General features: G+C 45.0%; 1 protein-coding gene across 1 annotated transcript in view; it reads left to right on the top strand.

Annotated features, from left to right (window-relative positions):
- The first annotated feature begins 5,600 nt into the window (after positions 1-5,600).
- Positions 5,601-13,489, top strand: part of LOC132391137 (NACHT and WD repeat domain-containing protein 2-like) — a 67,334-nt gene continuing 59,445 nt past the window's right edge. The window contains exons 1-2 of the mRNA XM_059963953.1: positions 5,601-5,785; positions 6,704-6,792. Of these exons, the coding sequence (XP_059819936.1) occupies positions 5,704-5,785; positions 6,704-6,792 (171 nt within the window). The 5' untranslated portion in view covers positions 5,601-5,703. The remainder of the gene's footprint in view (positions 5,786-6,703; positions 6,793-13,489) is intronic.

Raw genomic sequence — 13,489 nt, 5'->3', positions numbered from 1 at the left:
TTAAAAAAAATGTTAAAAAAAAACAATGAAATAAAAACAAAACACTCAATGGGTCAGACAATATCTGTATACTGGTAGGGATCATTCTGGAGTTATGAAATTAATGGATTAACTAAAATGAGAACCAATCTTCAGGAAATAAAACCTATACACAATTTAACTTCCAACTGATAATTTATGATGAGTGAAACCTATCATTCTGATTCTGTCCTGTTGAAACTACATAGGGAAAAAAAATAGATGAATATTCCTGCTATTAGCCTATTGTTGAAGATGTATCCCTGCCATACACTGTTCAGGAGAAATCTGTTTTGTCACTTAACCTTCTGGTTAGATGTATATTCATGGACCCATCCGCCAACACTGTAACAAAAGAGGTATATTTTAGGTGACACACACAAAATGCTGGAGGAACTCTGCAGGTCAAACTGCATCAATGAAAATGAATAAATTGTCAAAATTTTGGGCTGAAATCCTTTTTCAGGACTTAGTGTCTGGCTTTTGGAACACCAGTATTGAATATTCAGATTGGTTCTGCTAACTGGGATGTGCTACCACTATAAATATGTAATTCAGTAAATTTATCAAAATTGTAATGGGTGATTATAAATAAATGAGTTAATTTGTTATTGTTATCTTTGTGGTGAAGAAGTATGAAACATTGTGTCAGGAGCGTAACATACATTGGATTCCTCTGGACTAACTCTTTTCTCGAGGTTTGCTGTGAAAATAAAGACTTTTATATTTCCCATTTGCAACTTCCATGTGGCTCAATTTTAGTCATAACATGTAAAATAGCTCAGTTGTTCCATCCATATGTAATACCTGACTTGCTGAGTGTTAGCCTATTTTCTGTTTTCAAGCATGGTCATAAACCTGTATAGCTCAGAAAAGTGCCCTTCTTCACTGCCCACTGTACAACCAATTTTCATGTCATCTACAGTCTTGCAAACCACATCACTTATATTCTCACTAAATTTTTAATAGGTATGATAAACAAGGAGACCTAGCACCAATCTCTGTGGTGTACCACTGGTCAGAGGCCATCAGTTAATACAACACTTTTGGTTTCTCGGATTGCAGAGATTTTTGCTTCATCTCTGACCAGGTAAGGTTTCAGAGGACTGGAGAATGGCTAACGTAGCACCATTGTTTAAAAAGGATAGCAAAAACAAACCAGCAAACTACAGACTGGTGAGCCTGAGGTGATTCTAAAGGACAGGACCTACCAGATTGGAAGGATTCAGGATAGCACAAGTTAGAATGTGGGAAGTCATAGCTTACATATCTGAGTTTTTTGATGAAGTAACCAAGAAACCGGGTGAAGGTAAATGAGTGGATGTTGTCTATATGGACTTCAGCAAGGCTTTTGACAAGGTCTCATATGGCAGGTTAGTCTGGAAGGTTAAATCACATGGGATTCAGGGAGAGTTAGTAGATTGGATTCACAATTAGCTCAGAAGTAAGAAGCAGATGGGTTGATGGAGATCTGTTTCTCAGACTGGAGGCCTGTGTCTACTGGTGTGCCACAAGAATCAGGGCTTTGTTGTTTGTACTTAATATAAATGATCTGGATATGTATGTAGGAGGTAGTTTGCAGATTAAATTAAAGTTGGTGCTGATACTGTGGAAGGTTATGAAAGATTAAATGATCCTCCGGACCATTGGTGTAAGTAAAAACGTGTGCACTGCACACCCTGCTTCCTGAGATTAGTAACCAACGACTGTATCACTGTATGGCATGGTAGCATGGCGGCTAGCACAATGCTTTACGGCGCCAGCTCTAAGATTAGGGTTCAATTCCTGTCACTGTGGGGAGTTTGTACATACTTTCCAGGGACTGTGTTGGGTGTCCTCTGGGTGCTCCGGTTTCCTCCCACATTCCGAAGACACGGATTGGGGTTGGTGAGTTGTGGGCATGCTACAGAGATGCTGTAGGCATGGTGACAATCACTGATTAAATTCGACTCAGGTGCCACAATTCACTGTATGTTTCAATGTTTGTAAGAAATAAAGCTAATCTGTAATATTTAGCTCTTTTGCCTTTGCTGTGCAAGGAAAGAAGCTTAGCAGCACGTTGCATTAATGATAATAGTTTGTATTACCCATCCTGGACTGAGACGGTGTATCCAGAGATACCGGCCACGTGGCAGATGCACTGCCACCTGGCTGGTCAAAGGACACACCACATGTTAATCAACATTTGGTCCCTCCCTAATGCACACCTAAATTATTGGTCACCTTAATTGGATTATCTCACCCAGCCCCATGCTATAAAAGGTGAGACATGTGCCTAGCTCGTTCTCTCTTACAGACCACCTCATTGAAGGTAAGTGCATTGATTTATGTTTGGGAAGGTTTATCATTGGTCCTGGTAAGGGAGCCGCAGCTATCCAAGGTCAAGGGGGATAGCTGTCGTAGTGCTTTTCCCTTGTTCTTTGTGTAACTGTACCCTGTCCCCACACCTCTTTCTGTGTATTGTATAGCCGACCCGACCTTCCCCACACGTGTTAACCCTAAACGTTTTTTGTTAGAATATTGTAGTTGCTTGTGTTGACCCGACTTCCCCTTGTAAATAAATTCCTTATTATTAAAACTGTGTGTGTCCAGTCCTCTACTGTTGAGACTCAAAGAACCAGTTATTTTCCATCACAACAGACGGTGAGCAAGTTACAGTGTCCTCAGCATATCTGCTCCCAACATTTCAGGAGTTGTGGCCCGTCCACTTCAGGGATGGACGTGTTGTGCATTTTGGGATGTCCTTCTGCATACCATTGTTGTAGCGCTTGGTTGTTTGGATTGCTGTTACCTTCCTGTTGGCTTGGGCCTGTCTGGTCATTCTCCTCTGGTCTCTCTCATTAACCAGGCATTACCCCACTTGGAGTTCTGTTCAGTTCTGGTCACCTCACTACAAGAAGGATGTGGATACTATGGAGAGTGCAGAGGAGATTTACAAGGATGTTGCCTGGATTGGAGGGCGTACCTTATGAGAATAGGTTGGGTGAACTAGGCCTTTTCTCCCTGGAGTGACAGAGGATGAGAGGTGACCTGATAGAGGTGTATAAGATGATGAGGGGCATTGATCATGTGGATAGCCAGAGGCTTTTTCCCAGGGCTGCAATGGCTAACATGAGGGGGCATAGTTTTAAGGTGCTTGGAAACAGGTACTGAGGGGATGTCAGGGTTAAGTTTTTCACACACACAGTGGAGAGTGTGTGGAATGCACTGCTGGCAGTGGTGATGGAAGTGAATACAATAGGGTCTTTTAAGAGCCTCTTAGATAGGTACACGGAGCTTAGAAAAATAGAGGGCTATGGGCTAGGAAAATTCTAGGCAGTCTCTAGAGTAGGTTACATGGTCGGCACAACATTGTGGGCCAAAGGACCTGTAATGTGCTGTAGATTTCGATGTTCCATGTTCTAGATCAGGTAGGTATGTGAACTGATGATTAATAAATGGCTTTCAATGGAGACAAATGTGAGGTACTGCATTCTGAGAGATCAAACTATGATAGGACTTGTGTATATATATTTTTTTTATTTATTCATTTACAGGATGTGGACATTGTCAGCAAAGCCAGCATTTGTTCTCCATTGCTAGTTGCCCTTGAGAAGGTGGTGATGAGCTGCTTTCTTGAATGGCTGCAGTCCCTGAGGTGTAGGTACACCCACAGTGCTGTTAGGGACCATGATTTTGACCCAGCAACAATGAAGGAACGACGGTATGTTTCGAAGTCAGGATGGCGAATGATTTGGCTTCCAAGTGGTGGTGTTCCCAGGTATCTGCTGTTCTCGTCCTTCTAGATGGCAGTGGTTGTGGGTCTGGAAGGTGCTGCCTTAGGAACTTTGGTGTGTTATTGTAGTGCTTCTTGTAGATAGTACACACTGCTTGATGGTGGAGGGACTGGATGCTTTCAGAAGTGGTACCATTCAAGTGAGCTCCCATGTACTGAATGGTGTCAAGCTTCTTGAGTGTTGATGGAGCTGCACTCATCCAGGCAAGTGGCGAGTATTCCATTAACCCCCTGACCTGAGCCTTGTAGATGCCACTGAATGTCAAGGGACGAAGGTTAGAGCCTCTCTTGTTGGAGGTGGTCACTGCCTGGCACTTGCATGGCTCAAATGTTTCTTGTGAATGGTAAGATCCCTGAGGACCGAGGGCCTGGGAGTTCAAATGTACAGTTTGCTGAAAGCAGCACACAGGTATCTGGCATGTTGTCTTCATCAGACAGGGCAAATGAGCATAGGAGCTGGGAGTCCCATGAAATAATTAGATGCCAGTGACGCAACACTTGGACTACTGTGAGCAGTTTTGGGTACCCTATTACAGCAAAGGTATTCTTACACTAGAAAGAGTGCAGAAAAGATGTTCTTAGGATGTTCTCTGGACTTTTGGAGACCCGAGTTACAATGAGAGTTTGCTTAGATTAGGTCTTTATTCCCTGGAATGTTGGAGATTGAGGAGTGACCTGACAGAAGTATAAACGATCAGGAAGTGTTTAGACAGGATGGAAGTATGTAGTCTTTTCCCTGTGAAGGCAATGCTGAAAACAAAAGTTTAAGATCGGAAATGAGAGATTTAAAAGGGCCATAAAAGACTGATGCATATTTAGAAAAAGCAACCATAAAAAGTGAAGCAGGCATATTAGCAACATTTAAAAGCCATCTAGTTAAGTATATGGATAGTAGAGCTTTAGAAGGTTATGGGGCTAACACAGGCAGATGGGACCAGCTTGCCGGGCAACACAGCACAGATGAGTTTCCATGTTGTATGACTATAATTCTACTACACCTCTGACTCCTACTATCAACCTATTTTTTAATCTAATTTCCTAGCTCACCATGGGAGCTAACCTTCTGACCAGTGGCATACAGGAACTTGCTTTGTAGACTATGCCTATTGCCCACAGTCAATCCTTGTGGTTATTTGTTCAGAACAAACTCATTCATGAAACAGAATTTCCCATTCACAAAGCAATGGTGACTGTTCCTACTCAGTCCTTGCCTTTTCAAATGCTGGTAGGCCCCTTCCTTCGGAATTCCCCCACCACTGATATGTAGTTCTTTCACTTATCCTGCAGCCCTCCTTAAGTAAAGGTGCAAGATTTGCCAAGCTCAAGTCTTCTGGTGCCCAACCCATGGCTAAGAAAGGCGCAATAAAAGGCCCCTGGAATTTCTTCCCTCGTTTTCCCCTAACTTGGTCAGGCTCCAGAGGTGCATCCACCTGTATGTGCTTCAAGACTGCCAACACTTCTGGTTTTTCACTTTAACTACTTAATATACATATATACTTTATTTTTTTCTGTATTGTGTATGTATTGTACAGTTGCCACTAAGTTAACAAATCTTGTCAATATAATGGTGATATTAAACCTGATTTTGATTCCGAAAATTGCCCGTGTTTGTGGGCACAATACATAACCTCATTTAACAAGTGACTCATAAATGCGTAATTACTAGTATATACCTATAGGCAACATAGCCTGGGATAATTCATTTACTGCCTGCAGCAACCTTTGTCGCCACTAGGGGCAGAGTCATCGGGATAATACAGAATCCCAGGGGAAACGGTATCTACTTTTATCAGGGGAGGGGGAAAAGTTTTGCCACCGTCCTGGAGCGGCGTAGCCGAAAGATTCCTTCCAACAGCTTGTGCGGGGAACTGGCGCTGAATTATTACCATACATGTTAACCGCCGTGACAAATGGATTATCACCGTGATCACAAAGAAAACGCTGTTCGTGCTTCGCGATGTGTGCAGATATTTCTGTGCTGTAACCCTGAAGGTAATAACAACGTCCTGATTTCGTTAAAATGCCCAATAAAGCGTCGGTCGCGATGTACGGGTATTGTTTTGGCGTTTTTGTATCTCGTTCCAAACGGCACAAAGTTTCCCTATTAACTCGCCTTCGAAGCTGCCTTCAAACGGAATGTCCATTTTATTCCGATTGCGCCTACGACACATTGAGGACATGGCCGATAGATGGCTTCCGCCGACTGTCAAAGGGGAGAGGATTTGTATTTATACAACGCCTTTCCCAACTTCCCAAATACTTTGGAGGTGTTGAGTTGCTCTTTAAATGCCATCACTTCGGTAATGTTTGTGGGAGTTGGTCTCTGCAACTCGACCTCTCAAGATTCAAGTGTACATCGGAACACAGTGAAATACGTTGTTTGCGTGAACAACCAACACACCCGAGGGTGTGCGGGGGCAGCCCGCAAGTGTCGCCACTCACTCCGGCGCCAGCAGAGCATCCCCACGAGGCTTGGCAGAACAACACAAAACACAACCAGCAACAGATCAACAACCGGCTCCCAGTCCGCCCACACACAGTCCTCTAAGCCCAAAGACGGTCCGCATTCTTCAGCCTCCCGCGGGCTCGGACACGCAAACGTCAGGTCCTCGACTATCCCAAGATATTCCCAGACCGGGGACTCCGGCCAACGGGCCTCAACATTCAGCCATTGGGCCTTGACCCTCGGCATCGACCACAAGGCCCGCCGATCCTCGAACTCCTTACTTGCTGACGAAAGGGCGCTGTACGCTTTTATTCTATCTTAATCCAATGTAAACCATTAAGTTTTTGTTATTACCAGCTGCTTGTTTTATTATTTGTTGCCTTTCAGATGATGCTTCTTCATAGATGGAGCAAACTGGGCCATGTGTGCTTGTAAATGATTAAATTAATCTGTCATGTTTTCAGAAACCAAAGTGGAGAGGAAGGCACTGAGGGAAAAGGTTTATCCAAAACTGCGAGAATACTGCAGGTACAAACATGGACTAGAGTTCCAGGTAACTATCCTAAGATGTAAAGATTTCAGGATGTCCAAGCACTATTTTTAAGTACAGTGGATTCGGTTAATTGGGCACATGAGGACCAGTGCACTTTGACCCAGTTAGCTGAAGTTTCATGGAAGTAGTTACAATGACGTAAGAAGACAATATACCATTTAACTGAGTAGCAAACTGTGTATTTAAATGAAATACAAAACAAATTAGAACACTACCAGTATTACGACAATACTATAAAACTGTGTATTGCTAACTAATAGTTGGTTTGGTGGTTGTCCATCATGTTGACAATGACAGGAGGCCTGTGCAGCAGAGTTTTTGAAGTTGAAATATCACTGCACTAGGGCTGTTCCACTCTGTCGAGGTCTGGGTCCAGTGGTATGAAGGTCATTAAAACTGGGGTCTTCGACACACACTCAAACAAAACTGGGGTCTTCCTTGGTTACAGTGGTTGACCATGACTTCATCTGTGCCTCATCATGCCCTTCGCTGTCCACGGAGCGTCGCAGAGCTGCCCTCCAGTACATTGGATCTCGTCCGACCAGTCCAACGGAGCTGAATGCGCATGCTAGGACGGGCATGTCCCTGCCTAACTGGGGTATAAGGCCCAGCAGCTACTCTCACCTGGTTTAGCTTGCCTGTCAAAGTGGTATATTGGGGTGTGCCCTGCTGTCGCATACAAGCAGTTTGTTGGAGCCGCAGGTCAGAGCTGAGTGTACCCTGCCATTTTCTTTCCGACAAAAGAGCGGAATCATCGAGCCCATCGAGACTGCTCTGACATTTCATCATTTCCCTCTCAACCCCACTCTCCTGCCTTCTCTCCATAACCTTTCACGCCCTGATTTATCAAGAATCTATCAACTTCCGCCTTAAATACACCCATTGACTTGGCCTCCACCAAAGCCTGTGGCAACTAATTCCACAGACTCACCACCTTCTGGCTAAAGAAATTCCTCCTCACTCCATTCTAAATGGATGTCCCTCTATTCTGTCATTGTGGTCTTTGACGCTTGACTCCCCCACTATAGTAAACATCCTCTCTAGGCCTTTCAACAGTTTATAGGTTTCAGTGAGATTCCTCCTTTTTCTTCCAAATTCCAGCAAGTACAGGCCCAGAACAATCAAACGTTCCTCATATGAAAAGCCTTTTAGAATCAGAATCAGGTTTATTATTACTGGCATGTCATGAAATTTGTTAACTTAGCAGCAGCAGTTCAATGCAATACATAATATAGACTAAATAAATAAATTGCAGTATATGTTTATTGAATAGATTAAAAATCATGCAAAAACTGAAATAATATATATTTTAAAAAGTGAGGTAGTGTCTAAGGGTTCAATGTCCATTTAGGAATCGGATGGCAGAGGAAAGAACCTGTTCCTGAATCGCTGAGTGTGTGCCTTCAGGCTTCTGTACCTCCTACCTGATGGTAACAGTGAGAAAAGGGCATGCCCTGGGTGCTGGAGGTCCGTAATAATGGATGCTGCCTATCTGAGACGCTGGTCCTTGAAGATGACCTGGGTACTTTGTAAGCTAGTGCCCAAAATGGAGCAGACTAAATTTACAACCGTCTGCAGCTTCTTTCAGTCCTGTGCAGTAGCCACCCCACCCCCCAATACCGGACAGTGATGCAGCCTGTCAGAATGCTCTCCACAGTACAACCAATCAGAAAAGGCTCCCTTTACTCCCACTCTTTGCCTCCTGCCAATCAGCCAATGCTCTATCCATGCTAGAATCCTTTCTGTAATACCATGGGCTAAGCACCCTCATGTGCAGCATTTTGTCAAAGGCCTTCTGAAAATACAACTTCACAACATCCACCAATTCTCCTTTGTCTATCCTGTTTGTAATTTCCTCAAAGAATTCCAGTGGATTTGTCAGACAAGATTTTCCCTGAAGAAAGCCATGCTACCTAAAAGTACCCCAAACCTCATTCTTAACAACCAACTCTAACATCTTCTCAGCCTCTGAGGTCAGGTTAACTGGCCTATTTCCTTTCTTTTGCCTCCCTCCCTCCTTAAAGAGTGGAGTTGTAGATTTTCACAAATTTCACAAATTTTCACAAAAGTGAGGCATTTTATGTTTAATGAAACCTGTAGCACATTTTATTGAACTCCAAAACCTAAACACAAAAGCACACTAAAACTCTTTACATAATAACGTCACCATGTCAGGCCAGCTTCTTCAAGTGAAACCCCAACTCAATGTTGGTGATTGTGAATTCTGTATGTTTTCATCAATTATGTTACCCTACACAGGCCCCCGAAGAATTCAGTAAGACTAGCTTTGTGAGCAAACACGAGGAAATCTGCAGATGCTGGAAATTCAGACAACACACACAAAATGCTGGTGGAACACAGCAGGCCAGTCAACATCTATAGGGAGAAGCACTGTCGACGTTTTGGGCCAAGACCCTTTGTCAGGACTAACTGAAAGGAAAGATACTAAGAGATTTTAGTATAAAAAATCTTAGTATCTTTCCTTTCAGTTAGTCCTGATGAAGGGTCTCGGCCCGAAACATCGACAGTGCTTCTCCCTAGAGATGCTGCCTGGCCTGCTGCATTCCACCAGCATTTTGTGTGTGTTGTTCCAGCTTTGTGAGCCTGTGTGGAGGTCGGACAAGCTGCCCAGCTTAGGTCCTGTGTTCCATGGGAGCCTCTGGTTCATCCAGTGGGGGTTGACACACTCCTGGTCATGTTGTGACGTCAGGGGCATGACAGCAGAATACTCCAAATCTTGCTGGGATGGTTTAAAGCGATCTCCCAAAATATGTTCAGGTTTATGCCTCATCTATGATAAAAGTCTTTTCTCCCCGTTCCAAAACGCGGAACAGGCCATTGTAAAGGAGCCTAGGGGGATGCTGGTAGGCATCATGGTGGATGGAAACAAACAAGGTGGAATGTGGGTCAACAGAAACCCAAGAATGTTGGGAGGTAGGAATAGGTGAAAAGGAATTCAGTTTACTGAGGAGGATGGAATGCTGTTGACAGGCGACCAAGTGGTCATGGCATCAGGAATTAAATCATGTGACACTTGTAATGGCTGCCCATACACCAACTCTGCCACAGACAACTGCAGGTCCTCGTTTGGAGCAGTTCTGAGCCCCAGCAGGACCCATGGGAGATGATCATGCCAACCCTCATCGGTGAGGGAAGCCCTCAGAGCAGCCTTTAAGGAGAGATGAAACCGCTCGTGTAGGCCATTAGGCTGTGGGTGTTACACTGTGGTGTGATGTAGCCTAACACCAAGGTTCTGGGCCATCATAGTCCAAAGGTTTGAAATTAACTGGGGACCGCAGCCAGAGGAAATATCAGATGGAGTGCCAAACCAAGTTACCTAGATGTTGCTGAATGCCTGAGCCACGTCTGCAGCCATTATCGAAACTAGAGAGATGACCTCTGGCCATCTGGTGGTACGGTCCACCATGGGAGGGGGGGATAGAGAGCAACCAGGTCCACATTGACAAGGTCAAATCGTCACTCAGGGACCTCAAAAGGTGCCAATGGCGCCTGAAGGTGACAGTTAATTTTTGCCCACTGGCACTCCACACAAGCTGTAGACCAATCACACGTGTGCTTTCTGAGGCCGTGCCAAATAAACCAGTGCAATCAGTTTCTGTGAGGCCTTCCAGCCTGGATGCAAGAGGCCATGTATGGAGTCATAAACAGTTTGCCTCCAGTTTGCGGGCACGATTGAATGAGGGTGACCAATTGAGACAGGAGAAAAATCCCAGCTTCCCTGAACTTAATGTCAGCCAACCACAGGCCTATGACTGCTGTTCAGTAAGCCTGGACCTTTGGGTTAGTAGCTTGACCAGTTGCCATGCCGACATAGTAAACCCCTATGTGTACAGCTTCAATAGCTGGCCATGAGAGGCAAGCAGCCATTCCCCTTGATATGTTGTACATCAGTTGTGAACTCTGATATGTAGGCCAGGTGACATTGTTGCCATTCAGACCAAAGGTTTGATATTTTGGCCATCGTGTGTACAAGGGGTTAGTGGTCAAACAACGCTGTGAAATGGAGACCGTCTAGAAAAAAACGAAAATGGCTGACAGCCAGATAGAGACTGAGCAGCTCACGGTCAAACCCCTTCAGGGGGACGGAGCTGCCGGCTGAAGAAGGCGAGAGGCTGCCACACACCTCTGATCAACCGTTTGTGCCCAGCACCCACAGCAGAGTCTGAGGCATCAGTAGTAATGGCTATGGGTGCACCAGTAAGGTCGTGTTGGAAAGAGCTTGTCTGGTATCAAAAAGTGCTCTGGTCTTGTTTGCTGACCAATCAAGCACGTGATTAGGGGTATGGCCTTTGAGCACACGATACCCGGGAAGCATAAATTCAGCAGCTCACGGAAAGACTCAGTGATAGAAATTCACCATGACTAAAAACTCCTGTAGTTTTTTAGTAGTGCGAGGCGGTGGGAAATCCATAATAGCGGCTACTTTGATGGGAGGGTTTCACACCTTCTGGTGAGAAAGTCAATGGTTAACAACCCAAAGTGGCATTTAGCAGGGTTAATAATCAACCCCGTGTTGGCCTAAGCGCTTGAGAAGTGTGCGGAGATGACTTATGTGTTTTGATTTGAACACACCGGTGACAGGTAAGTTATCCAGGTAAACAAAAAGAATATCTGAGTCTTTTAATACAGAGTCCCATCAGCCGTTGGAAAGTGTGCGCTGCATTTTTCAGTCCAAATGGTATTCGCAGAAACTCAGAAAGGTCGAAAGGGGATATCACAGCTGCTTCCCTAAGCTCACTGGCATTCGATGGTAACCCCTAACTAGATCAACTCTGGAAAAAAATTAACGTTCCAGCTAAACGTGCTGAAAAGTCCTGGATGTGTGGGACTGGATAACAATCGGGAGTGGTGGTCTTGTTAAGGCATCAGTTGTCACCACATTGGCGGCATCCACTGTCAGACATGGGGGACGTACAGAGCGGCAAAGCCCGCGGCTGTTCGACCTGCGTACAATGCCGCGACTTTCTGTGTTGGCAAACGCAGCCTGAGCGGTCACCAGCTTTTCTGGGTCCAGTCTATGTATGCAGGCATGGACGGGTGGGCCGGTTGTGGAGATGAGGTGCTTGACCACGTGTTTTGTGTCTGTAGTGGAGAATGTGGGCTTGGTGAGGTTTGCAGATTCGACCAGCAGTCAAGTAAACTCTCATGCAGTGGTAACGACCCAAGTCCTTGACATCCACAAGCCAGCAGTTCTTCAAATCAACGAAAAGTCCTTGGGCATGCAGGAAATCTTCGCCGAGCAGAGGTCTAGCCACTTCAGCCAGGACAAAGTCCCATGTGTAAATCGCCCACTAAAGCAGACCGTCACCCATCATGTAACTTAAGTCTTCATCCTGCTGCCGTTGGCAGCCTCCAGTGAGGTTTCATCACTCTTTGCCTTCTCATCAGCAGGCAATATTGGCAGCACACTCACTCGAACACCTGTGTCACACAGGAAGGGTCGCTCTGACTGGGAGTCTGTAATGAACAGTAGATGACCCAGGCAGCTGGAACCCACGGTGTTCACAGACCTGATGTCCCGATGTGCTGGCACTGTTGAAGTTGCAAGGCACTCAGCACTTCCTCACCATCGTACCAAAGCCAGCACGGTAAAAACACAGGCCTGGTGTCGTCTGTTTTGCAGCCGCGTACATCCCTCGTGTTGGGGACCTTGCTGACGGCTTATTGAAGCTGGAAAAAGAGGAGGAATTATGCACCACTGCCTGGCTGAGTGTAGACTATGAGCTATTTTAGCAAGCTCCCTAAAGTCTTTCACGGCGACATTTTGCGAGGGCTATGTAACCTTGATTAGGCATTTGCTGCATGAAGAGTTCTTTAAAATTAAAACAAGGATGGTGATTTCCCAGGAGAGACAGCATGTGGTCCATTAGCTCTGAAGGCTTACTCACACCGAGGTCAGGCAAGAAGGGCAGCTGTTTGATGCCTCAGACTCCAATAGTCCAGAAGTCTGTAAAAGCTGAGTATTCAGCAACCAGTGTTTATTGTGTTCAGGCAGGTGTTGAAGCAAACTCACCACTCTCGCAGCCGTGAAATTGCTGAGTGATGCATAGTAGATTTTTTGCAGAGCAAACTGATCCTTGGCTTGTACAAGCCAAGCCCTTTGCTCCCAAAGCTCTGGCACTTTCAAAGCAGCTATGCTGGACGACATGTTCAGTAACTCTGGAATCTTCCTAGAGCATCAGGGTCACCAGTGGAGATTTTCACCAATAAAACAAACAAAAGGCTTTTTATGGTGAATTAGGCCCGTAACACTTTTTACTGTCCTCCAAAACCAAGATGCAAAAGCGCACTAAAACTCTTTATGTAATAACATCATCATGTCAGATCAGCTTCTTAAAGCTCAGTGTTGCTTGTGAATTATGTATGTTTCCCCCAATTACTTTACCCTACAGAATGACGTTTGGAATTTTCTTGAAAGGTCGTTACCGATGCCTCCACAATAACTTGAGCTACCTTTCTCAGAACCCTGGGGTGTAGTCCATCTGGTTTAGGTCACTTATCCACCTACAGACCTTTCAGTTTCCCAAGTACCTTCTCCCTAGTAATAGCAACTGAACTCACTTCTGCCCCCTGACACTCTCAAACTTCTGGCATACTGCTAGCATCTTCCACAGTGAAGGCTGATGCCAAATACTTACTCAATTTGTCCACCATTTCCTTGTCCTGCATTGCTACC

Source organism: Hypanus sabinus, chromosome 3 (genome assembly GCF_030144855.1).
Source record: "Hypanus sabinus isolate sHypSab1 chromosome 3, sHypSab1.hap1, whole genome shotgun sequence".
Classification (NCBI taxonomy): Eukaryota; Metazoa; Chordata; class Chondrichthyes; order Myliobatiformes; family Dasyatidae; genus Hypanus; species Hypanus sabinus.
Note: the sequence above shows the minus strand (reverse complement) of the source record. Positions and strands in the feature narration are given on the sequence as shown.